General features: G+C 51.5%; 1 protein-coding gene across 1 annotated transcript in view; it reads left to right on the top strand.

The window, feature by feature from the left end:
- Fbrsl1 (fibrosin like 1) overlaps nt 1–19025 on the top strand; it is a 69894-nt gene extending 50869 nt beyond the window's left edge. The window contains exons 6-19 of the mRNA XM_051176392.1: nt 5399–5444; nt 6872–7184; nt 7340–7560; nt 7890–7958; nt 8129–8358; nt 8923–8973; nt 9842–9910; nt 9999–10028; nt 10203–10274; nt 11941–12070; nt 13903–13980; nt 14205–14288; nt 14462–14666; nt 17542–19025. Of these exons, the coding sequence (XP_051032349.1) occupies nt 5399–5444; nt 6872–7184; nt 7340–7560; nt 7890–7958; nt 8129–8358; nt 8923–8973; nt 9842–9910; nt 9999–10028; nt 10203–10274; nt 11941–12070; nt 13903–13980; nt 14205–14288; nt 14462–14666; nt 17542–18397 (2454 nt within the window). The 3' untranslated portion in view covers nt 18398–19025. The remainder of the gene's footprint in view (nt 1–5398; nt 5445–6871; nt 7185–7339; nt 7561–7889; nt 7959–8128; nt 8359–8922; nt 8974–9841; nt 9911–9998; nt 10029–10202; nt 10275–11940; nt 12071–13902; nt 13981–14204; nt 14289–14461; nt 14667–17541) is intronic.
- The last annotated feature ends 4094 nt before the right edge of the window (nt 19026–23119 follow it).

Here is a 23119-nt window from a genome sequence, read left to right as displayed (position 1 = left end):
TCTTTGTCTGTACCCCTGTGCGCAGTCCGCCACCGGGTGCGTGGTGCCTTGCTCACCTGCCTGGAGTTGAGTTCTTTGTCTGGGGCGGGGTGCGGCCGGCAGAGACTACGCTTCCTGACTGATCCGAGGCTGCCCCTAGGGTCCAATAGTCTCAAACAAAGCGCAGGGTGACCCTAGCCCCGGGCCAGATTGACACTCCTCTGAGGATTAGTGGTGTCTTTCTAACATGCCTTTTGCATAGACCCACAAGCCTGCAACTTGGGAATTTCCCGTATGCATTTTGATATGAAGTGACCATATTCTTTTATTCTGTACTCTGGCTGCATACCAAAATTGGAGGAAGACTTAGTGCCTGAGTCATGTCCCAGTAGATAATGCCCAGAAAGTTATTAACGCAGGTCTGGCAGACCCCGTAAAACACCCACCCGTCTTGGCTTAACTAGTCAGCTCTGAAGTTTGGCAGAAAGGAAAAGGCTGAAGGAACATTTCTGTGCTTGCAGCTCAAACCTGTGCCACTGACACCACTGGTTCCCCCGTGCTCCTGGAAACTGGGGTCTTCTAGGTCAGAGCTTTCTGGAACAGGGACAACCAGCCTGGCCATGTATTCGAAAAACCCTGCAAAGCACTAGGATTCCTGCTTGCACATGTCTTCCTGACCAGATTTGCCCATGGATGAAGGGAACTGGCTGTGGCCATGCCAGGCTCTGTCCTGTGATGGGGAGAATATGCCACCCCAGCTTTTCACCACTCTGCTCCCTACCTCCACACTATTCCCCTTGACTCTCCTGGAGTATAGGGTATGGATCTGAGTCCACAAGCATGTTTGGGTTTCACGACTACCCTTGGAGGGAGCAGTTCCCTCTGGGACCCCCCCCCCCAGCAGATTGAGGACCGAGGAGCTCATGGCCCCTCTGGGACATAACATTCCTAAGAGGTACAGTAAGGAGTCATTAGGTCTCAATTAGAGGCAGGCAGAGCAGAGTGGTCACTCCACCCTCTCTCTCCCCACCCAAACTCAGGTGTTTTCATTTGCTACTTACTGTTTGTTGCAAGAAACAAGGTCTTAATCTTGGAGGTTTGGAAGTTGCCTTTTGGATTGGATGTGGAATTGCAGATCACCCCCCCCCCCCATGGAGTTTTCTTGTGTAACTGTCCTAGCTGTCCTGAAACTTGCTTTGTAGATCAGGCTGGCCTCAAACTCACTGAGATCCACCTACCTCTGCCTCCCAAGTGCTGGGATTAAAAGCATGTGCCACCACCAGCTGGCAGGATTGCAGATCCTGATGTCTTGTTTCATTTACTGCCTAGGGAGACCAGAGTTCTTCCTTTCTGGCTTACAGGTGGTAGCTTGGGCCCCAAGCTCACTTGGAGGCTGCATGTGGAGCACATGCTGAAATTCCTGCGCGGTAAGGGCTTAGAGGCCCGTCTACGGGGCTCTGTTAGTAATGAAGACCCTAGGACAGCCTCCGCAGAGGGATGCTAGCTGCCATCCCCAGGTGCCTTGTGGTGCTAGTTATGTAGCAGGATACCAACACTTGGGGTTCCCAGAGCTGCCACATAGGAGGCTGTAGAGACAGGACAGATGCTGTCAGATGGTACCCCAGAGGGGCCTTATGAGATGCCAAGAGAGATTAATAGGGACCTTGGCAGCCCTGTGTGCAAAAGAATGGGATAGTAGGGGTTCAGGGATTCTACAGAATTCCACCACAGCCATAGAGATGTTTGGGCTCTGGACTGGGGTGAGCCTAACATTTTCTCTGCTGGGGGCTACTAGTTCTTCTTTGGTTTATTGTAAAGAACTTTGTAAAAGTTAATCTAGCTCAAATGGCCCTTGAGTATAAGATCTGATGACCAAGTGGCTACCTTAGCTAATAGGGTAAGAAAAACATATTTACGGAATGACATCTCCCATCAGAACCCCCTGTGACCTTGGGTGTCCTGTTAGACCGGGGATAGTAATAAGGGGCAATGCTTGGTCAGGGAAGCCCAGTCATCTCCAGTACCCTGGTGTTCCTGTCTGCAGACAGCCGTCATAAGTGACAGCTGATTCTAACTCCACAAGGTCCTCTTTACCTGCTGAGCAAGTCCCTGACTGACTCACTGGTCCTGTGTAGGGCAGACTCTACAATGGTCACGCCTCCCAGCACCCCAGCAGCAGGATTAAGAAGGAACACAGTCTCGACCTTTAGGAATCGTGTTTGTCCTAAACCAAACTAGCTTGTGGTGGCTGTAGGAAGGGCAGAGAGAGTCAGGGTTGGGGAAGCCCCAGCTACAGGGTATGACATGAGACAAAAGGACTGAGGTGGGCAGAGTGTTCTCAGCATTTAGGTGACTTGGCGTAATCTTGGGCCTCACTGGCATTAACTGTAAAGACCTATGATGGGACCTGGGCTGTGTGCTCACTTGTATCTGAAGCTACTCTGCTCCACCTCCCAGGACTGAAAACCAGCACACACCACACTTGGAGTTGTAGCCTCTCTTCCTACCCAACCCTAGCTGGTAGACCGGTAGACCCTTTACCTCCAGGGAATTGGAAGCACCGCTGGTTCTATATCATGTGTGTGAGATAGCACAGAGGCTTATAGACTGCAGAAGTTCACAGCTCACTGGTGAGACTGGACATCCAAGATCGGGACCCTGAAAACTCTGGTACGGGGGTGAGGTGGACTGCACTATGCTTAAAAGCACCACACTCACCCAGTTTGTAGTACGTACCTTAGCATGGGAGATAGCCTGTCACCAGGAGAGAACAAAGTTGGGTGGTCGGATTGGCCTATGTGTAGGGCCCTGCCTCCTTGCTTACCACCTCTCTGTCTCTCACTGTTCTAGGGTACTTGTTTTTAACTAGAAAAGAAAAAAAGGCTGGGATGGTGGTGTACACCTTTAATCTCAGCACCCAGAAGGCAAAGGCAGGCAGGCAGGCAGGTCTATCTCTGAGTTTACAGTCAACCTGCTATACACAGTGAGTTCCAAGCCAGCCAGGGCACAAAATGGGACCCTGTCTCAAACAAAAAAAATTAATTAATATGTGCATGGTGCTCTGCCTGCATGTATGCACAACATATACCAAATAGGACAGAAGATCCCTTGGGATTGATTGGTGTTACAGATGCCTGTGAACCACCACGTGGTTGCTGGGAATTGAACCCTGGTCTTCTGGAAGAACAGCCAGTGCTCTTAAACAGTGAGCCATCTCTGCCTAGCTCCAGTGTTCTGGGGTTTTTCTTAACTTTACCAATCAAAAAGAAGGAAATGGATCCCAACTTAAGCATGTTAATGGTCAGTGCGGCCCAAGGGTAGTTTATTGTCCTGGCCTTTGCTAGAGCCTTTGGAGACAGGTAGGGATGTAAAAGGCTTGAATCTGTTGCCTCTTCTGTGGCATGAGTTCCTGAAGTGTGGGCAGGGAAGGCCCCATTTTTATGCCCATGATGGCTTTGTACCGTTACAGTCTTTTTTGCATTCCTATCAGAGATCTGCCTGAGGTTATTTTGACTTAGAAAACAGTAAGGCCTAGCTCTCTGCTCTCCTAAGTGAGGGCGCCTCCCATAGACATGCTTGGGTACCCCCCTAAGCCTGTTCAAGCTTCAAAACCACATCTTTTTGTTGATTTGGGGATTATAGTTTATGTTCAATAAAATGCACCAAAACTGATTTGATGCATTCTGAGAGCACCCACCAAGTCACAGCACCCTCTGGCTGCCTTTCACTTGCTTGAATGTGCAGATGGCAACCTGCAGCATGTGCTCTTTGGGCAGTTGAGATTCATCATATTGCCTGTGTCCATAGCTCTTCCTGGTTGTGCTGAGGTAGGCAGACTGATAGACCCTGGGTGTCCACACTCTACCCCACCCTAGGCCTTGGGCTGGACCATTTAGAGGCTCTGTGGACATTGTCCTGTTTTATTGAGCTTGGGAAGCTGTAGTTAGAGTTACACTGTGGTGTGTTATGTGTCCTCCATGTATGGGCTCCTTGGCTTGAGACCACTCTTATGAGCCGTCTCCCATGAATTACACTGGGGCAAGCCTGTCCTCCCTCTCCCTGCAGAAGCTATGCCATCATTTTCAGTGAAAACTGAATTCCTTCTTTGTAAAATCATAAATTAGAAGAGTTTGATCCAGGTCCACGGTCCCACATCCACCAATCTCCAGTTGGATCTTCCTAAGGCCTTACTGACATAATCACACATACACACACACACACTCATATACATAGACATGTACACTAATGTGTCTACCCATATACTTGCTTACACATGATCAGACTTATGCCTGTACAGTACAGTACAGTACAGGCATGCAAAATTCATGCATATACAAGAACAGATATCTAGGTGTGTGCATATACCTGTACAGTGCCCATGAAAATAAAACACATGTACAGTGCACATACACAGGCAGCTTGTGTAAGCATGTCTGTGGCCGATGCATGACATCTCATAATTGATCCCTTTTTGAAGCAGTGTCTGAGGTCTGTTCAGAAATGTACTAGGTGGATACGGTCGTCGACACAGACACAGCCTAGCATTGCCTGTCGTGGTGGAGTGTCAGGGCTTCTGTCACAAGGGCACCCTGATCCCGTTCACCACAGCTTCACACATTTCTTCATTGCCCACAGATCAGTTTGCCTGTGCCATCACATTAAGAGTTTCAGTGTTCCAAACTGCAAAGTCCTTCAGAGTACGGGCCCTGCATTCATTTCCATGTCCACATTCTCATCCTAACTACTTGCACAGATGCGAGTGCCTGCTCAGTTCAACATATGCAACTATGTTTTTCTAGGAGAAATGGAAAGAGAACCATAGATCCCCTCAGAGTGGTCACATGTCTGGCCAGTCCCAGACACTGAGAATGAATGGTTGTACCACAGCATGTGAACAGGCACATCTCCCACCTGGTACCTAGTATGACCAACTATGACCCACAGCTGAATGTATCCCAAGATAGCTATGAATGTAGCCTGGCACATTTGTAAATGACATAGTCAAGCCACAATGTCAAAGGGTTGCATATCCATGATGGTTCTTTTTCCCTCTCTAATTCTCTTGGTGTTGACACTGTGCTGTCAGTGGACAAGAGGGATACACAGTAAGGACTCTCCTCCATTCTCTGCCTTCAGCCTGTGCATGAGACCCAGCAGAGCCCTGAGCACAGAGATGAGCCAGCCTGGTGGCATTCTCAGCTCATTTCACGACAAGGCTGTCATGCCCCATTTTGAGGAAGTCCATTGCTCTAAGCAGAGAGGAGCAATATGGACATTGTAAGCATGTGTGCACACTGCCAAGTCTAGAACTAAGTGTGTCTTCCTCAGAAGTGTGCAGTACACCAGGGATTGGGTTCTGCTGGGGTGATGGGTAATAGTCGCTCCCAGCTCAGCCTGTTAGCCTCTTCTCTCTCCTCAGGCATCTGTGGGCTCTGAGAAGCTCTTTGCCCCGGCACCTGACAAAGGTGAGTGCATCCCCAGCCCAGCTCCTGGGTCTCAGGTTGTAGAGACTCAAGAGCAGTAGGAGCCTCGGGTGGGCTTGTTTATCTTATTGGGTAGGGATGGTGGTCAAGATGCAGTGGGGCAAAGAGAAATAAGTAGTCTTAGTGTAAGAGCCAGCTTCCACTGCCCACTGCAGGAATCAGTGCATGCATGTGTGGCTGCATGGATGTATGTTAATGCATGCTGCAGCCAAGGGAGTAAGTAGAAGTTGGACAAGTATCACCCTTGGCAAGTCCTTATAGAACCTTAATCTTGTCTACAAAATGGGGTTATAAGAGCTGGGCCTAGTGGCAGCTACTCGGGAAGTTGAGGTAGGAGGATTAAAGAGTGAGTTCAAGACCATCCTGGGTGACTTAAAGCAGTCCTGTCTCAAAATAAAGTCAAAGAGGGCTAAATAGATGGTTCAGTAGTAGAGTACTCCCTTAGAACGTTCAAGACAACAGTGAGATGGCTCAGTGTTCGGGTGCTGCCAAGCTTGAAGACCTGAATCCTCGTGACAGGAGAGAACTGACTCCCACAAGTCATCCTCTGAGCTCCAAGTGTGCACCATGGCATGTGCACACACAAGCTCATGTGCACAGTGTGAAGAGGAAAAGGGGAACCGGACACTGCACCTGCCTTTAGTCCTAGCACTTGGGAGGCAGGCGCAAGAGATATCTTGTGTTGAGGCCGGACTGGTCTACAGAGCAAGCTCCAGGACTATATAGGGAGACCCTGTCTCAAGATAGTGAGAGAGAAGGGGCAGGAGAAATGGCTCAGTGGTTAAGAAATTATACTGCTCTGTCAAAGGACTGGAGTTCAGGTTCCAACACCCACATCCAGCAGCTCACAAATGCCGGTAACTCCAGCTCAAAGAGATCCAGTGCCTCTAATCTACCTCAGACCCTTGCACATATCCATACAAAGACATAATTTTAAAAATAATTATTTTAAAAGAGAAGGAGGGGGGCTGGGGAGATTAAGGGTGCTGATTGCTCTCCTGAAGGACTAGGGTTGTGGCCTCCACAGGCAGTCTGGTGGTGTACAGGTATACATGCAGCCAAACTCACACATAAAATATAGATGAGAAAGCAAAAAGAAAAACCTCACAGCAACTTTTAAAATGGGGTTATTATAGCCTTCTACCCTGGCCTTACTTTGGGGCCTAGTCCTTTGGAGTTATGGAAAGACCTGGGGCTGGACACCAGGGAAGAGGTGAGCACATAGGCTGAGTTTACCTGTGTGACTTCAGGTCATGAACACAACTAACCTCTCTCTGTTCATGTGTCCCCACAGAACCTTTGACACTGTGCCAGGAGCAATGGCAGGGTCTGAACATTCTGGTTAGTGGCAGGTGGTGCTTGGGCACATAGAACCAGGTCCAACAGCACACTTAACCCTTTCTCTGCAGGCTCTGGGAGAGGTGAGAAGTCAGAGGCCAAGGCGGGGGCAGTGCCCAAGGTGTCAGGCCTGGAGCGCAGCCGTGAGCTCAGCACCGAGTCTTTCCTGCCTGCCACAGCACCTGCGCCCTCAGGACCTCCGCCAGGAGCTCCAGCCAGCCCCTTGGTGAAGAGGGAAGCCCCTATAGTACCTCACCACCTCCCGCAGCCACAGATCACCCCGCAGCATCGCGACTCACTCCCAGCACACGTGCCTCTGTCCTTGGGCGCCTTCGTGGGCCCTGGCTCTGGCCAGGTGGCACCCAACAGCCTACACAGCCTCAGGTGGGAAGTGGGTGAGACCATGTCCTGGGGTGGGGGCTATGACTTCCTACCCACCTCAGGACTGAGGGAGGCCCTGCTGGCCCTGGGAGGAGTGTGTGGCTATGGGGCAGCCAGGTTCTGAGAGAAAGCATGCCTCTGAGTCCTGTGTCCTACAGCAGGAACAGCAGCACGGTCAGCGGCACCCCTCTGGGCCTGACGAAACACGTGACACTGTCGCCGCACGGCCCTGGCCCCCACCTGTCTACCTCACACCTGGCGCTCAGGTCCCAGGCGCAGCACCAGCACCCCACCGCGGCAATGTTCGCTGCGCCCCCAACACTGCCCCCGCCCCCGGCATTGCCCGCCAGCAGCCTGGTCATCCCAGGACACCCCGCCGGTAAGTGTTAACACCCAGGGATGCATGCTTAACTTTGATGGGGTCCGGGGGCAAGACGGAAGAGTTGAAGATTCAGGGTTTGGGTCTTAGACGACTCGGGTCATATGCCTGCCTTTGCTGCTCCAGACCTCCAGAAGACCCCCAAGTGGGGCACACGTCGCTCCCCTTACTTCTGGCTGGAACCTTCATTAAGTTTTAATCTTTGAAAGATTTCTAAATGGAGTCAGCCAGCCATCCCGCAGAGGCAGGAACTCTACCTAGGGCAGTTATCCCAGCCCTGACCTTGGGCCGCGCACCGCGGGCTCACCGACTTCTCTCCTTGCCTCTAGATGCCAGCCTGTTGATCTCATTCAACCAACCAATCATGTATTGCCAGCCTCATTCGGGGATTCTGATTGGTACTTGGTCACAGGCTCCTCTCTTACCTCCACCCCTGGGCCCACACCTAGCGAGCGGCCACCACGGCTTGGCCTGCCGACCCCGGGAGTGCCAGGTGACTATCCGCCTCGCCCCACTGGGAGCCCGCGGCCGACGTGCCTCTCCGTCTCTCTCTCTTTTTCTCTTATAGATCACGAACTGCTCAGGCAAGAGCTGAACACGCGGTTTCTGGTGCAGAACGCCGAGCGGCCTGGCGCCTCCCTGGGCCCGGGGGCTCTGCTGCGGGCCGAGTTCCACCAGCACACGCACCAGCACACGCACCAGCACACACACCAGCACACACACCAGCACCAACACACATTTGCCCCCTTCGCGGGGCTGCCCCCGACGCCGCTCATGCCGCCCACCGCACCCTCGCCGGTGCGTAGGCCCAAGTGCTGGCTGCTGGCCGGGCGGGGCGGGGCGGGCTGGGTGGGACAGGCAACTGTACACTTAGACGCACGCTCATTCCCATGCACTTAGGCCCATGCTGGGTGTTGGACTGTGGGCCTGGGCTGGCTCCACTAGTCCTGGGTCTTAGGACTGAAACCAGGTCTGGACCCTAGACAGAACTGGGCTATGAGGACCAGTCCACTGCAGCTCTCTTGTGTGTCCATTAGTCCATGTCCACCTCGTGTGCAGCCATTTCCTCTCTTTGTCAGCAGCCTGGGTCATTCATCACTTTCCCATCCTACCTCCACAGCCAGGGCTTCACGCCTACTCCCCTACCTAGAGCCTTAGCTGGGTACACCCAGCTGAACCAGAAGCCTGGGCCCCATGGGGCCTGAGGCCAGTGTTCTCAAGGAGCCAGGTGACACCAGGTCACCTTCTTCAGAAAGCAGTACCATCCTGGTCACTGCCCAACCCAGCTGTAGGCGGGTTCTGAGCCAATGGAAGGCCTCACGCCTGTACAGGAAGCCTTACCTTTGCTTTCTTCCCTTGCAGTTTGACAAATTCTCACCCAAGCTGGACAGCCCCTACTTCCGACATTCCAACGTGAGTCCCTGTGCTCAAGTCCATCTTACTGTCTGTTTAGGGTGTGGGAAGCTCAGACTTTTCTGTGCTTCCTTCTGGGTACCTAGGGAGGGAGAAGCAGGGTTCAAGGGTCATAGCCCAGAACACTCTCTCTCGTAGCTCCTCCTGCCCTTCCTCCCCCCCACAGGCCCTGGGCTGCCCATCCTGCTTATACACCCTGGCCCCTTTGGGTCCCTGCAGGGTACATTTCAGCCCAAGGTACAACTGCTCCTGGTAGGGAGGTGACTGGCAGGTGGGTGGGTCTAGGGCATGAGGCAAGGCTACAAAGTAGCTCCAGTTTTTATTGCAATCTGGCCTCCGAATGAACGCCCCCTTCTGGTTGGGGGCCTGTTTGCAGTCAGAAAGCCTGTCCCTGAGCAGTACATGAGTTTGCCTACCTGACACAGTGTTCAAGCCTTACCCAGGAGGGAAGGTGCTGAAGAGCCAGGAGCTGAGTAGGAGAGGTTCCACGGCCTCTCCCTCCAAACAGGGAATGTGGGCCCCATCTCGCTTAAGCCCACTTATGTCCAAACAGCTCCCCAAGCCTCCAGGTTAAGGCCCGGGCTTGCTGCCTTCCCCTAGTTACTGCCTTAATCATGGTATGTAAGTGCTTCTCATGGTGAGGCAGTCCACTCTCCCAGGTGATGTCATTAGCCAGTCTTTCTGCCTTTTGACTAGGGGGTGGGGGTGGGGGTCCTGTGATGAGACTGATGTAACAGTGTGCAGGGTCCCACTGGTAGGCCAAACTACAACCACCCCAGAACTTGGGACTCCCGAGAGGCCTCCTGCTTCCTTCCTCCTCAGCATATGGGTTGCTAATGCTCTCTCCCTCTCTCCCTTGCACCTTCAGACTTCAAACTCAATCGAGATAACGGGCCGGGCCAGTGCGGTTCACACTTTGCTGCAGAAAGCCCCTGGGGTAGGTGTTGGCACTCACTCACATAGTTGGCAGCACACTGTCTCTCCTAGAGAGCCTGGACATGACCCATCTGTCCTTCTCACCACAGGTGTCAGATCCTTACCGGACAGCAGTCAGGGTGAGTGAGTGCATGTGGGGAGGAGGAGTTGGAAGCATACCCAGGGCTATGGCTGGGAAGGACTCCGGTTCTCTCCTGGGTGGCCTTGGGGTGGTCCCGATGGTAGAAATCTGGGGAAGATGAGGCCTGGGAAGAGGCGCTGGGCTCTCTGAGCACATCCCGGTCCTGCCACAGAAACCAGGGAAGTGGTGTGCGGTACACGTGCAGATCGCCTGGCAGATCTACCACCAGCAGCAGAAGATGAAGGTGAGGCCGGGCCAGGCGGGTGCACTGCTGGGGCCTCCCTGGTGGGGCCATTTGGGAGGACTCTAGGGTGTGTGATGAGAGGCTCTGTCCAGCTCCAAGGTTGCAGTGACGAGGACTCACGGAACTGCCTGGGAGGAACCTGGGTTGGGAAGACAGTGCAGAGGCCATGGATGAGGGCCACATGCATGTGCACAAGTGTCTGGAGGGCAGGTGGTGGGTGGGGCTGGGAGTGGGAGAGGGTCTTTACAGTCAGCACAGTCTGCAATACAGATGTTACCCATGACACCGCACCTTTGTGTGCAGCTGTAAAAATCATCTCCTAAAAGACCTTAAAGAAGTCACCAGAGAGGGACTCCTGAGAAAGAGTGCTATTTATATTCCAGTGCCCATGCTTAGGGGAGGTGGGTAGGTGCTGGCAGTGTGGGATTTCCAGGACAGGAGTGGTAAAATTTAGGGTCTGCCCACAGTGATCCCTGGTGAATACCTTTGGGAATAAGTAAATGCATGGTTCTTAATCAACTGAGATTAGTTTGTGACCCTGGTTGAATAGGCAGCTGTAGACATAGAAAGTCTACATGCCTCCCACTTGCTCCCACCTAGCACTGAGCACTCTACATGATGTGCAGACACCACCCTCACACACACTCAGTAACATACTGGGAGGAATGTGAGCCCCCAATTCCTGGCCATAGCAAGGTGTGGCAGGGCAGGTCATACAGGCGAGGGTAGAGGGACAAAGACCTTGTCCTTATGGTCTCCAGAGCCACAGGGCCACCTCTGAACACAGAGCCCTCAAGGGATGGGCAGCACAAAGGAGGACAAGCACCTCAGGTCTATATAATTTTAATAGAGTCATGGTTTGGGAGGGGTCTTGTAGTGTGTGTGTGTGTGTGTGTAAATGTGTGTGCATCTGTACATGCAATACATGTGTGCCATGGCATGCATGTGGAAGTCAGAGGACAATTTGTGGGAGATGGATCTCTCTACCATGTGGGTTCTAAGGTTTGAGCTCAGGTCCTCAGGCTTGCTGGCAGGAGCTATCTGCTAAGCCATCTTACAGCTATAGATTCCTGTTTCTAAACATAAATTGCATTGATGGAAAGCAAGCATGTTTGGAACAACTCAGGCCTATGGATATGCTTTTCCAACTGAATTTTGTGAAATCTAAATGAAGGTATTTTCTATGAAATGATATGAGCAAATATGCTGTTATTTGAAAAGCACACCAAAGCCACACATTAGTGGCGCATGCCTTTAGTCCAAGCACTCAGGAGGCAGAGGCAGACGGATCTCTGTGAGTTGAAGGCCAGCCTGGTCTACAGAATTAGTTCCAGGACAGGCTCCAAAACAATACAGAGAAACCCTGTCTGGAAAGAAAAAAAAAAAAGCACACCAATTGAAAGCTATGATATAAAGTGGAGTGGAGCGTGTCGTTGTGACTCCATGCATTGCGTACTGTAGTAAGGTTTTGGTTCTTCTGTCCCAGATGAAGCCCACTAAAACTGCCTTTCCTTCCCCTTATCTGGGGCTGCCAGAACATGGGCAGTTCCTCAGGAGGCGCCGCCAGTGAAGTGTCTGTGTAGTCCAGGCCACCAGTTGAGGCTTTACCTGGAGCAGTGGTCAAGCCCCCGCACACAGCCCTGGAACACACTCTGTCCCCTTGCAGATGCAGCTGGATCCTCACAAGCTGGAGGTTGGCACAAAGCTGGACCTGTTCAGCAGGCCTCCTGCCCCAGGCATGTTCTCTGGGTTCCACTACCCACAGGACCTGGCCCGGCCCCTCTTCTCCAGCACAGGTGAGACCAACAGTAGCTGGGATCAGGGGTCTGAGTGGGGTCAAAACATCTATTTTATCCTGTGTTGGGAGGAAGAAAACTCTCCAGGGCCCTTGCACAGTGTTCTTTATATCTACTGCTGGCCCCAGGCCTAAGTCCCCAAACTTCCCAAATCTAGCCCAAGTACCCTGGGACCCTGGTGCTAGTTCCTAAAGGTCCTAACCAGTGTACATCACCTGGGCCTCTATCCCACATTACTGGATGCTTGGTGACCTGGTCCCTCCTCATCATTGTGGGGGCCCTATCTTTTCTAAGCTCAACACATCCAGGACATGCAGGGAACTGTTCCCAACAACTGTGTCCCAGCTTTCCCTAAGTGCATGGCAGTGTAGCGTTATATGCTTTCAGCCCTGGGAACCCGGATGCCCAGGATTTATTGGGGACAACTACCTGACATGTATCCAAACCCCAGATAAAAGCGACTCAGTGTGAGGTTACATGAGTAAAGTCTAGACAGTGTGTGTGTGCACTTGGGGTCATAAAAGGAACTTCTTAAACTCAAAATCTGAACCTAGATAATTGGTAGAGACAGATCGAGGGCCAGCATCAATTTCAGGCCTTTCTGAGAATGTCATTTAAACCTGTGTATATGCATGCACACACGTACAAAAGACATATGTGGATGCTGTCTGCCTTTCCCTCTGCAGGATCCCTCTTCGTCCACAAGCAGGTCTCAGGTCTTTCTCCTCAGAGCCCCAGCTACCCTATTCCTTTTTTTTCTTTCTTCTTTATCCATCATCTGTCTGTCTGTCTGTCCATATATCTATCCATCTATCTATTTTTGTGGTTTTTGGAAACAGGGTTTCTCCATGTAACATTTTTGGCATCTGCTTTGTAGACCAGGCTGGCCTTGACCTCAAAGAGGTGTGCCTGCCCCTGCCTTCCGAGTGCTGGTATTAAAGGCATGTACCACTACCGCCCAGCCTACCCTAGTCCTTTTCATCCTCTTCCCACTTGGTATCCACTTGTAGGTGGACTAGGGCAAGTATGTTTTCATCTTCGTTAGCATGTTAGGCTAGCTAACAGAGCTGGCTCAAACCCTATAACATACCTTTATTGCTCTGCAAGGTGTCATGTTCTGTAACTGGTCTCTCCTCCATGCTTCAGTCCCTATCTTAGATGATCATTACCTTCTCTGCACTCCCCAAAGTTCTCTATTTCTTAAACCTGCCTAGTGTCCACCAGACATCTGATATGTTATGTTTTTACTGGGATTGAGTTGAGATGACCTGAAAAAGGAAACTCATTCCTTTCGGCTATCATCTTCTAACCCACCAACAAGGTGTTTAGGAGTTACAGAAGCATCCTCTGGGTGTTTTGTTTCTTTCTCATTACTCATTTAAAATTTATTTAGCTAGAAAATAAAGGGTGTATCCAAGACTATGGACCCAAGACCACCTGCCTCCCTTGGGTTAGCCAGGATCATTTTTAGCTCCCGTTTTAAACCCTGGAGTAACTAGCCTGGGGATCAGTCCTATTACGGCTCACCCACTTGGGCCTTCCCTCCCCATTTTTACCCACATCTTGGCTTCCTTCTCTGGGAAAGTGAGGGAGCTCTACTACAGTAGGTACCACTGCCACTGCCCCTGTCCACCTTGGGGCCTCAGATCTAGGATACAGGCTGAATTTCCACCTCATGGTCTAACCATACACCTGTCAGTAATGCAGAGGTGAGCGAATGGGAGAGAGAGGCTCCCAAAGTAAGCTGGGGTGGTCCACCTGTGACCCCACTACCAGAGGCAGGGAGTCCCAGGTCTGGGGGACTCTTATCAACCTGGCTACCCTCCACCTAGGTGCCACTCATCCAACCGCCAACCCATTTGGACCCTCAGCTCATCATGGCAGCTTCCTGTCCACTGGTCATCTGACAGGTAGGTGAACTGAGAAGCCTGGGTGGCATCTTCCACAGACCTCAAGGCTAGAAGGATGTGAATGGGTGTGAAGGAAGACCACATCCTCTTGGATCAATATGGGTGGCAGCTGTCCAGACTAAGAAGCTTCTGGGTCACCCTTTTAGACTGGGGCAGGGTGGAAGCCTTGCGGATTCCTGACCCCTTGTTGCCCTCCCCTCACACACACCCCTCCCTCCCCGCAGACCCCTTCAGCAGATCCAGCACCTTTGGAGGCTTGGGGAGCCTGAGCAGCCACGCTTTTGGAGGTCTTGGGAGCCATGCACTGAGTGAGTAACTGACCACATCCATTCCACTGCCCCTGACCCTCCTGTCTGTCCTGCACGTTTAACCTCCCTCTAGGCTAAGGCTTCTTACAGCCTGTTAGGGTTGGGCAATGCACAGTGTTGAGGAGCATCTTGCCAACTCACTCCTGGCCCTCTGTCCTTATCTCCCGATTCAGCACCAGGGGGTAGCATCTTTGCCCCCAAGGAGGGCACAGCTTTACTTGGCCTGACCAGCCCCCATGACACCTGGAACCGGCTGCACCGGGCACCACCTTCCTTCCCCACCCCACCCCCATGGCCCAAGCCAATGGATACAGAGCGCTTCTCAGCCCTGACCAACCACGACCGAGAGCCTGACAAGAGCCAGGAAGAGCATGAGCGGTGAGTTCATCTGGCCCTGAGACCTCTTTACCTGTCTAGTCTGTTAGACTGGGATTGATCAAAGAAATGACACTAAAATAAAAGGCTGACAACTGTCCTTACCTCTCCGTGGGAGTGCAGACTGCATGCAGACACAGGGTGGATTAGAGGTTTTATAGAGCAGAAAAGGGAACTTTGAGGTGGGAGATTCCATCTTCAGATCTATTCCCTTTCCGTCTCAAAGCTGTAAATACCAACAAAGGGCCTAGGCTTCCTGGTTGTCAGTTCAGTCTCTGTGAACCCCTATCAGCCCAAGTTAGTTGATTCTATGGGTTTTCTTGTAGTGTCCTTGACCCCTGTGGCTCCTACAATCCTCCTTCCCCCCTCTTCTACAGAATTCTCCAAGCTCTGCCTAGTATTTGGTTGTGGGTCTCTGTATCTGTTTCCATCAGTTACTGGGTGAAGATTCTTTGATGACCATTGGGTTAGGCAATCTATGAGTATAGTAGACTATCATTAGGAATCATTTCATTGACTTTTCTTTTAAAGATGGCTTTCAATCCCAAGATGGAAGCAGGCTGATTCATCCGTAATTTAACATAAAAGGGATACAGTGATTCCCCAGAGGACTTAGTAGTACAGAATTTTACAGATGCTGTTTGTTTATTTGCTTGTTTTTGATGCCACGTGCTATATTAACCAAGATTGTGGCAAGGTCACATGGCATTTGCCTTCTTTATGATATCATTAGATGGTGACCATCTCACATGGTTGCTTCCAGCTAAGATGGCAGCAAACCACACGATTCCTTTCTGTTGGCGAGCTCAGCTCCTTGCAAAGTGAGTCCATCCTCCACCAGAGCACAAGTCCCTGTGGAACCCACCATCTCCCAGTTCAAATGTGGGTTATACCCTTTTCTTTAAGAAGACACCTCAGTTAATATGGATGGATACAGGAGGAGGTGGTATCTATGGCCTAAGAGGCAGGCCCAAAAGCCAAATAAACAGGAAAGAATGCCATAGTCTCAGGTGGAGGAAACAGAGTTCATAGGTAGCTTAGCTAACAGAGAGATCACAGCCTGACTTCTCAGAGTTGCTTAATAGACAAGAAAAGGAAAAAGAGGTAAAGGTGCTTGTTTAAAAAACGTTTGTCTCCAGGTGGAAAGTAACTTCTGAATCTCCCTAAGGATGTCACCAGCCCAATTTCAGGATGGGGAGGGGTACCAGGCTTCCATGCAATTCTAATGTGGGCCAGACATGTCCTCAGTCCCAGTACTCAGAAGGCAGAGGCAGGAGGATCTTTGTGAGTTTGAGGCCAGCCTGGTCTACAGAGCTAGTTCCAGGACAGCTAGGGCTATATAGTGAAACCCTGTCTCAAAGGAATAAAAAAGTTTGAGCTCATAACAGCTGATGTGCAAAAATGGAGAAGTGTAGGGAATGGCAGGAGTGGAGGTAGCCAGAGGCTTGCAGAGCTCCTGCCCTTCTGTCTTCTGAAGTCTCTTGAGGGAGTGAGACGTTAAAAGCCAGTATTATCCAGTTTGTGTTGGGTCCAGACCTCAGTCAACAGACTTTCTATTGTCTTCAGGTTTAAGGCAAGCCAAAAGTGTGTAGAATGGAAATCTTGTACCCTATGTTAGGCCAGGTAAGTGTGGAACTTGTTTCTGCTAATAAGGGGTCACCTACAACTGGAGAATGACTGGAAGCAACTGACCAGGGCCTGTACCAGGCCTCCCCAATTACAGTAACCTAGTGCTGGAGCTAAAGTCCATACCCAGGGACAGGTGGACTCTTGACAGCCTGTCCTCATGGGGGTCCGTGAGACAGCTGATCTGAGGTCAGGTCAAAGCCATGCACTGGGGGCCCTGCTTGGGTGAGGGCTACCCTACAGATCACTTTCACAACAGCAGAAGCTGTTTGGAAAGAAGAACTTACAAGGGAATAAAGGTATAAAGCAGATGTGTGGGTCAGAGTACCCGGAACTTAGGATGTCCTCGGGCCTACACATGTGCTGCGGCCCACAGTCAGCACCGAGGATATAATTGAAGGTAGGATGAGAGATCAGGGCTCTCCATGGGAGGCAAAGGCTCCCACAGCAGGCACACACTCCTTAGGATGCTCTCCGAGGTCCCTGGTCAGGCTCTGGGGCCTCTGTCCTGCACGTGGGCCAAAGGAGCAGGGTCCTTTGCCTTGTGAGAGCAGAGTTGGCCAGTGTGACAGACTCATCTAGGTGAGCCCTGGGCTTCCCCATACTATGAGCAAATTCCCCATACTATGAGAAGGGCCTGCTGTAGGCACAGCTGGGGACCCTACCAGAAAAAGTGGTTGTAGAGGAGGGTTTTCAGGGTCCTCTCCTCGCCCTATGGTGGCATTATCCTTGCCACAGGACCCTCAAGAGCCCAAGGGCAAGTGGCCCAACCTAACCCTGAACTCTATAGCTGGTCTTGAACCTTTCAGTCTTCCAGTCTAAGCCTCTCAACTGCAATAACGGGCCTGCATTACTAGGCTAGTGCTGAGGGTATTTAATTAAGGCAGATAGCCAGCCGCCTGTGGTTAAATCACCAGAAAGCAACTGCACACCCCTGAGCCTGAGAATGTTTACGTTTTGAGCAGGGAATTCCAGGGTTGGGGCAGTCATGTTGCCTTGCCTCCCCAGCCCCAACTCCCAAGTGGGAGAACTCGAGCAATTTGCCATCCTGCAGCCACTCAGGGCAGTATAGAGAACTGTAGCCAAAAACCGAGGAAGGAATGTGTCAGCTGGGGTACTTCTAACCCTGGACAAGCCCTGGAGCCCGGGATACAGAGGCTCCACACAGCAGGAATCTTGAGGTCCCAGGAACTTCACAGCTTTCTAGGAGCTATAGCTGCTGTAGGTGATAGCCCTATCCTATTGTCCCCAGGGACCTCCTGGAGAAGACGCGCCTGCTGAGCCACGCCTCACCTGCAGCACCAGTGGGCCACCCCATCAGCAGCCTCCTGCAGCGGGGCCCCAGCGAGCTGGGCCGCCCTGGGATCCTCACAGAGCGAGAGGCTGAGCCTCGGATCAAGGAGAGCCACTCACCTGGCAAAGAGGATGGCGCCAAACTGGCCGTGCGACCTCCATCTCCCTATTGCAAGGCAGCCCTGGGTGACTGCTTGCGCCTGGCAGGCCTGTTGGGTCGGGAGTCCGGGAAGCAGACGCCTGAGAGGCCTCAGGGCGACGTGAAGGTAAAAGAGGAGCGCAGGGAAGACGAGACACCGGAGCTCATGGGCGTCAGTGTGCACTCCACGGCCACACACATGGGCCTGGGCACGTCGGGCTTCGTGTGGGACCCGCCGCGTGACTCCTACCGGAGCCTAGAGCTGCCTCGTCGCGCCTTTCCCGCCCCGCCGCCCGCTGCGGGCCCCGCTCCCTTCGAGCTCTCTGAGCGCGCCTATCGCGACCGCGAGCCTCACGACTACAGCCCAGAGCGCCTGAGGGAGGTGCGCCGGGAGGAGCTGGAGCACGCGCACGCGCACGCGCCCGACCCAGACGCCGCCGCGCTGTTGCCCGCAATGCACTACCCGCGCCTGGCCCCTGGCGCGCTGCATGGTGCGCTCCTGGCCCGGACCCCGCCGGCTGCCGCCGCACTTGGTGCGCCTCCTCCACTGGTGGCTGCAGGAGGAGTGTCCACGCCACCTGCGCGCCCCAGGACGACGCCGCTGGCGCTCGGACCTGGCGAGGGGCGCGACTACTCGCCAGCAACGTGCAACCCGCCCGAGGTGGAGGCGCGGTAGTCCCGGCATGACGGACTGGCTCACTTGAATTCCTGGGACCTGAGCACGCACAGGAGCAGCACAGCTCGCTGCAGGCTGCAGCTTGCATAGTCGAGAACTTTAAGCTTTCTGGGGGTGACTTCATTTTCCGAGCTTGCGATTAGGTCACTGGGAGAAATTTAGCTTTGTACCCCCCCCCACAGGTGACAAGCATTTCTAATGGTTTTGTATTTTTCTTAATTTTGTGCTCTAACATTTTAAAGAACCAAAAAAAAAAAAAAAGAAAAAAGAAAAAGAATTTTTAGTTGGGATTTACAGTTGTTTCACTTCTCAGATCCCATTTGAGCCCCAGAGTTTGTCTTATTTATGGAAAGAAACGGTCTTTCTGTCAGCGCACTGTGAGGCTCCGCACTCAGGCCCGGCTCTGGCCTTCCCTTGGTACTTGGAACCGAAGTTACAGATATATATATATGTATGTATATTAAAATAATAATTAATAATAATGTACAAAACTGGTTTTTCTGCCTTATTCTATTATGCATAGATGTAAGAGGATTTCTTTGGTTTGTTTTTTTAGAAAAAAATGTAAATATTCTGTTGATATAATTATAAAACTTATTAAATTCTTAACCTGGACAGTCTATAACAAGTTTCTAGAAACCTCTCTGGTTATTTGTGTACATGGTCACAAAAGCCCACTCTGTGGCTGTTAGTTGTGAACACACTCAGCAACAGCGACTGTCCTTCAACTATGCAAGCCTCGCAGGCAGGACAGGATGTTTTAAGGGGAGAAGGATCTGAGCTTCCTGTCAGGGTGGTTGGACCTCCCAGAGAGCCACACTTCTGGGCATCTGCTGAGGATCACTGTGGACTTCAGGACTGACTCTAGTTACAAGGACAAACCTGTGCCCATGTGCTAACCTTAGTGCAGTGTTCTCTGGATCTGCATAAGCCAGACAGAATCTTAGAAGTTGGTTCCGGGAAAAAGATTGGTTTTCTTCCTCCTACACCGGCATCTGTCTGTCTGGGTGTTGCCCTCCCCACTACCATTCCCAGCACTAAGACTATCATAGCTCCTTAGCTTTGGGTTTTGCATTCATACTCTCAAGCCTTTCCCATGTGTTGTCAGCTTGTCCCTTTTTGGTTTCTTGACCACCACTTTTGTGCCTAATCAAGCTTCAGCACCCCTGTCTGCTTTGTTCAATTCCTCCCTCCCAGCCCTGTGATTCCACTGTGAACTCTGGTTATTTTCAACAGTCTTTTCATGTCAATCAGCAGTGATAAATACAGCCTTGATTTGGATGAAATGTGGTCCAGTGTCTTGTGTGGCTCTGAGGCAGGTTATCTCACTATATCTGTCCCTGGGATATGAGGCTCTCCTGAGACAGTGTGGGGCTGGCAGCCCTTGCAGCTCATCACCCCCTTTGTTACCCCTGGGGCTGTGCTTTCGTGGGTGGCACTTCTGCCACACCCGCCCCCTCCCTATCTGCATGGAAGGATACTGACCTTACAGGTTGGTCCAGGTGACCCATGAACCCTAACCATGCTGACTACAGCAGCCCATATTGCCAGAGTTCGCCAGACTTTCTACATGGAACCCTGAGTTCTCACTTTTTGTGCATGAGGCTTGCAGTTCCTAGGAACATGTTACCACATGTGGGTGTATGCGATTCCGACTGTTTAGCACCACACAGAACAGGTTAACCCTTTGCCCCGTAAATGAAGACTTAGAATGCCTGGGTAAGAGGTAGCCAGTGGCCTTGTTTCACCTTTGTGCCCATACAGATGAAGCTCAGGACCCACCTGCACATCTGACTCTTGTAGCTTTCACTAAGTTTGGAAGTGAAGTCTTAATGAGGTCACCTTGCTGAGCAAAAGGACTGGTGACAGGACACCAGTAGGATTCCACCAGAGTCCTTGCCTTAAAGCAGCTGCATCACAGAAAATCTTAACCATGTAGAGCTGCACAGATGGACCTTCCCCAGCTAGTATGCTTCAGCACCTCCCTAACCCCTGGGTGCCATGTCTGGGTCCATGGCCTTATTGCAGCCAGGGTCTGTTGCCACTCAGGGCCATGTGGATATCATGTGGTCTGGGCTGTCACCTGAAGCCATGTTGATATCTGAAGGTCATGCTGGGCTGGCCCTGCCCCTCGATGACCTCAGCAAGAGGAAAGCACCAGTGTAGAAAAGCTGGGTGGGAGTTGTGGAGGAAGGGTAAACTGACCAACTCAGCTACCATCCAGCCGTTGACTTGGCTCACCCAACACCTACCCCATCTCTGAGCTGCTGGAGCATGTGAAGGGGCCGGTCATTCGGAACCATAGCCTCAGGATCTCTATGGCTGTATGGCAACAGCAAGATAACCAAGAGGAATTTTGGTGAGGGTCTAGTATTGATGGTGTAGTAGAAGCCAGAGGCCTTGAGCCAGATAGATGACTCATTGCAATGAACATTTCCAAGTAAAGCTGTCTAGGCAAAAAGGTTTACTGAATGACACTGCAGCCACCACAGCAAACGAGTATGAGAGGCAGGAAAGACAGAAGGGCAGAGTGGTGTATTGGTGTTGGAATGGGAGAAGTAACAGCAGTGACAGGTGTGAGGGAAGGCTGCAGTCGGTAGAAGAGCAGGTTATTGTTTCTGTTCTAATCTTAATTTTAATTTTTTATTTTATTTTGGGGGAGGGTAGAGGGCAGATATGGAAGGACTGGGAAATGAGTGGGATTAAAAGGAAAAAAGAACACTTTGCCTCCCAAGTGAGATCACATGTTCCTTTAATCCTAGCAGAAGCAAAGGAAGGTGGATTTTTGTGACAACATAGCATGTTCCAGGCCAGCCAGGGCTACACAGTGACACCTTATCTTTTCTTTTTTTTCTTTTTTTACATCTTCTGCCAGAACCCTGACTGGGGTAGGATTGGGAGCTGCTCATAGGGTCCTATTCAAATGCCACAGGACTGCCAGGGCCTTGCAAAACCACTTCAAGAGACCACCGCAACAGGTCAAGGGTGCCGTTTAGCTAAGATCATCCACGTGTCTAAGGGGCTCATGTGGATGACTACTCTGTGACAGCCAAGGGACGCATTTCTTCAAGGCCTGAGCAAGGGAAGAGTGACTCCAAGCTCATGCAAGGCCCTCATGTGTCCTTTCCACATCCTGGCACCTCATTAGTGTGGTGTTGGCTCTTAGGTAGGACATTCCTTTCTGGAGTGGAGTGTCATCTATGAAGATGATTGCCTTCGATGGACAAGACTCATGGTACCTTCTGCTGCTCAGGCATCTCTTTAAAAGCCTGGGCCCAGTGAGTGTCCTTGCAAGGAGGACACAGCACAGCTGGTGATGACCTTTTGCAGGAAGTGCATCATTATTATGTTACTGGAATTAGGGATTTTACAACAGAACTCTAATTCAAGGCAAGTCTGGACATGCCCAGTCAGGAGAAACAGGGAAACAGAACTGTCCCACACCACACTCCACAGCTGCCCATGCCATGTGTGACTCTTGCTCTCACTGACCTGCCAGCAGCTGGCCTCCAGCTCACAGCCTCCTCAGCAGCTACCAGACACCAACTGTGTGAAGGTAAAGGAGTCATGGGGCTGGGCTAGGTCGAGTAAAATGTCACTGGGAGGGGACAGACCTCATCTTGGATCCAGTGGGCATCAGCAAAGGCAAGAGACCTCTGAAAGAAACTGCAGTCTGTATGAAGCAATTGATGCTGGAGCAGAAGACTGCTCTCTTAGAAGTGGAGATGTGAGCTCTATCAGTACTCCTCCAGTGGCTGCAACTGCATGAAATCACCCCCAAACAACACCATTTTACTCCTTCACTGTGAGTGAAGATTGGAAGTCTGCCCCAGCTATAAAACTCCCCAAGCCTCTGAAGTGGGCTGGGGCTACAAAGCTCTGAGTAACTTCCCAGTTTGCCTTTCTGAAACGTGAGCATCTTGCCTCATTGTATCTGATAAACTCACAAGCTCTTTGTCATTGTTTGTGTAATTCACTGCTGCCTGGGGGCTTTCCTCACTCGTCAATAAGTAGATTTTTCATCCTCAGTCACGGTAGGCTCTAAACTTGTAGCAAGAGGGACCCTTGGTTGCCTCCAAGACCAAGCCTTGCCTTCTTGTGACCCGAGAACTTGGGCTCTTGTGATAACCCCCACAGGACAAGTCAATGGCCATGCTAAGCTGTGGTCTGTGATGCTAAAAGTAGACAGACTTCAGTCTTCCCTGACATGAATAAAACATGTGCTGAGCAACAGCCACCCCCATTTTCCACCACCGTATTATTAAAACCATAAAGCACTTCTGAGGTTCAATTGACCTGGGCAGGCTCTCCAGGGACCAGCAAAACCCAGCCTGCAGCATCTTGAAACAGCCCACTGGTTCTTACTTTCCATAAACCAAGCTTCTGTCTCGACCCTAGGAATCACCTCCCCAGCCAACCTTCACCCTGATCTCTGGCTCCAGAGATCCAATGCCAGTGGCGATGTTGTCTTCAGAGGCTTCCAGCCTGGGGTTCCACAGAGCTGTGACCCACCTCCTTCCTGTGTTTGTTTTACAATCCCCTTGGCTTAAGCTGCAGCTATTCAGCAGGAAAAACAAGCCTTACAGAGCAGAATGGGCACAAGGGGAGTCTGCTCCACCACCGCCTGGTTCTGGAGTTTTTTTGTTTGTTTGTGTTTGTTGGTTTTTGTGTGTGTGTGTGTGTGTGTGTGTGTTTGCCTCCTGAGTGCTGGGATTAAAGTCG

Source organism: Phodopus roborovskii, unplaced genomic scaffold, assembly GCF_943737965.1.
Source record: "Phodopus roborovskii unplaced genomic scaffold, PHOROB, whole genome shotgun sequence".
Taxonomy (NCBI): Eukaryota; Metazoa; Chordata; class Mammalia; order Rodentia; family Cricetidae; genus Phodopus; species Phodopus roborovskii.
This window is presented reverse-complemented; position numbering and strand designations above follow the sequence as displayed.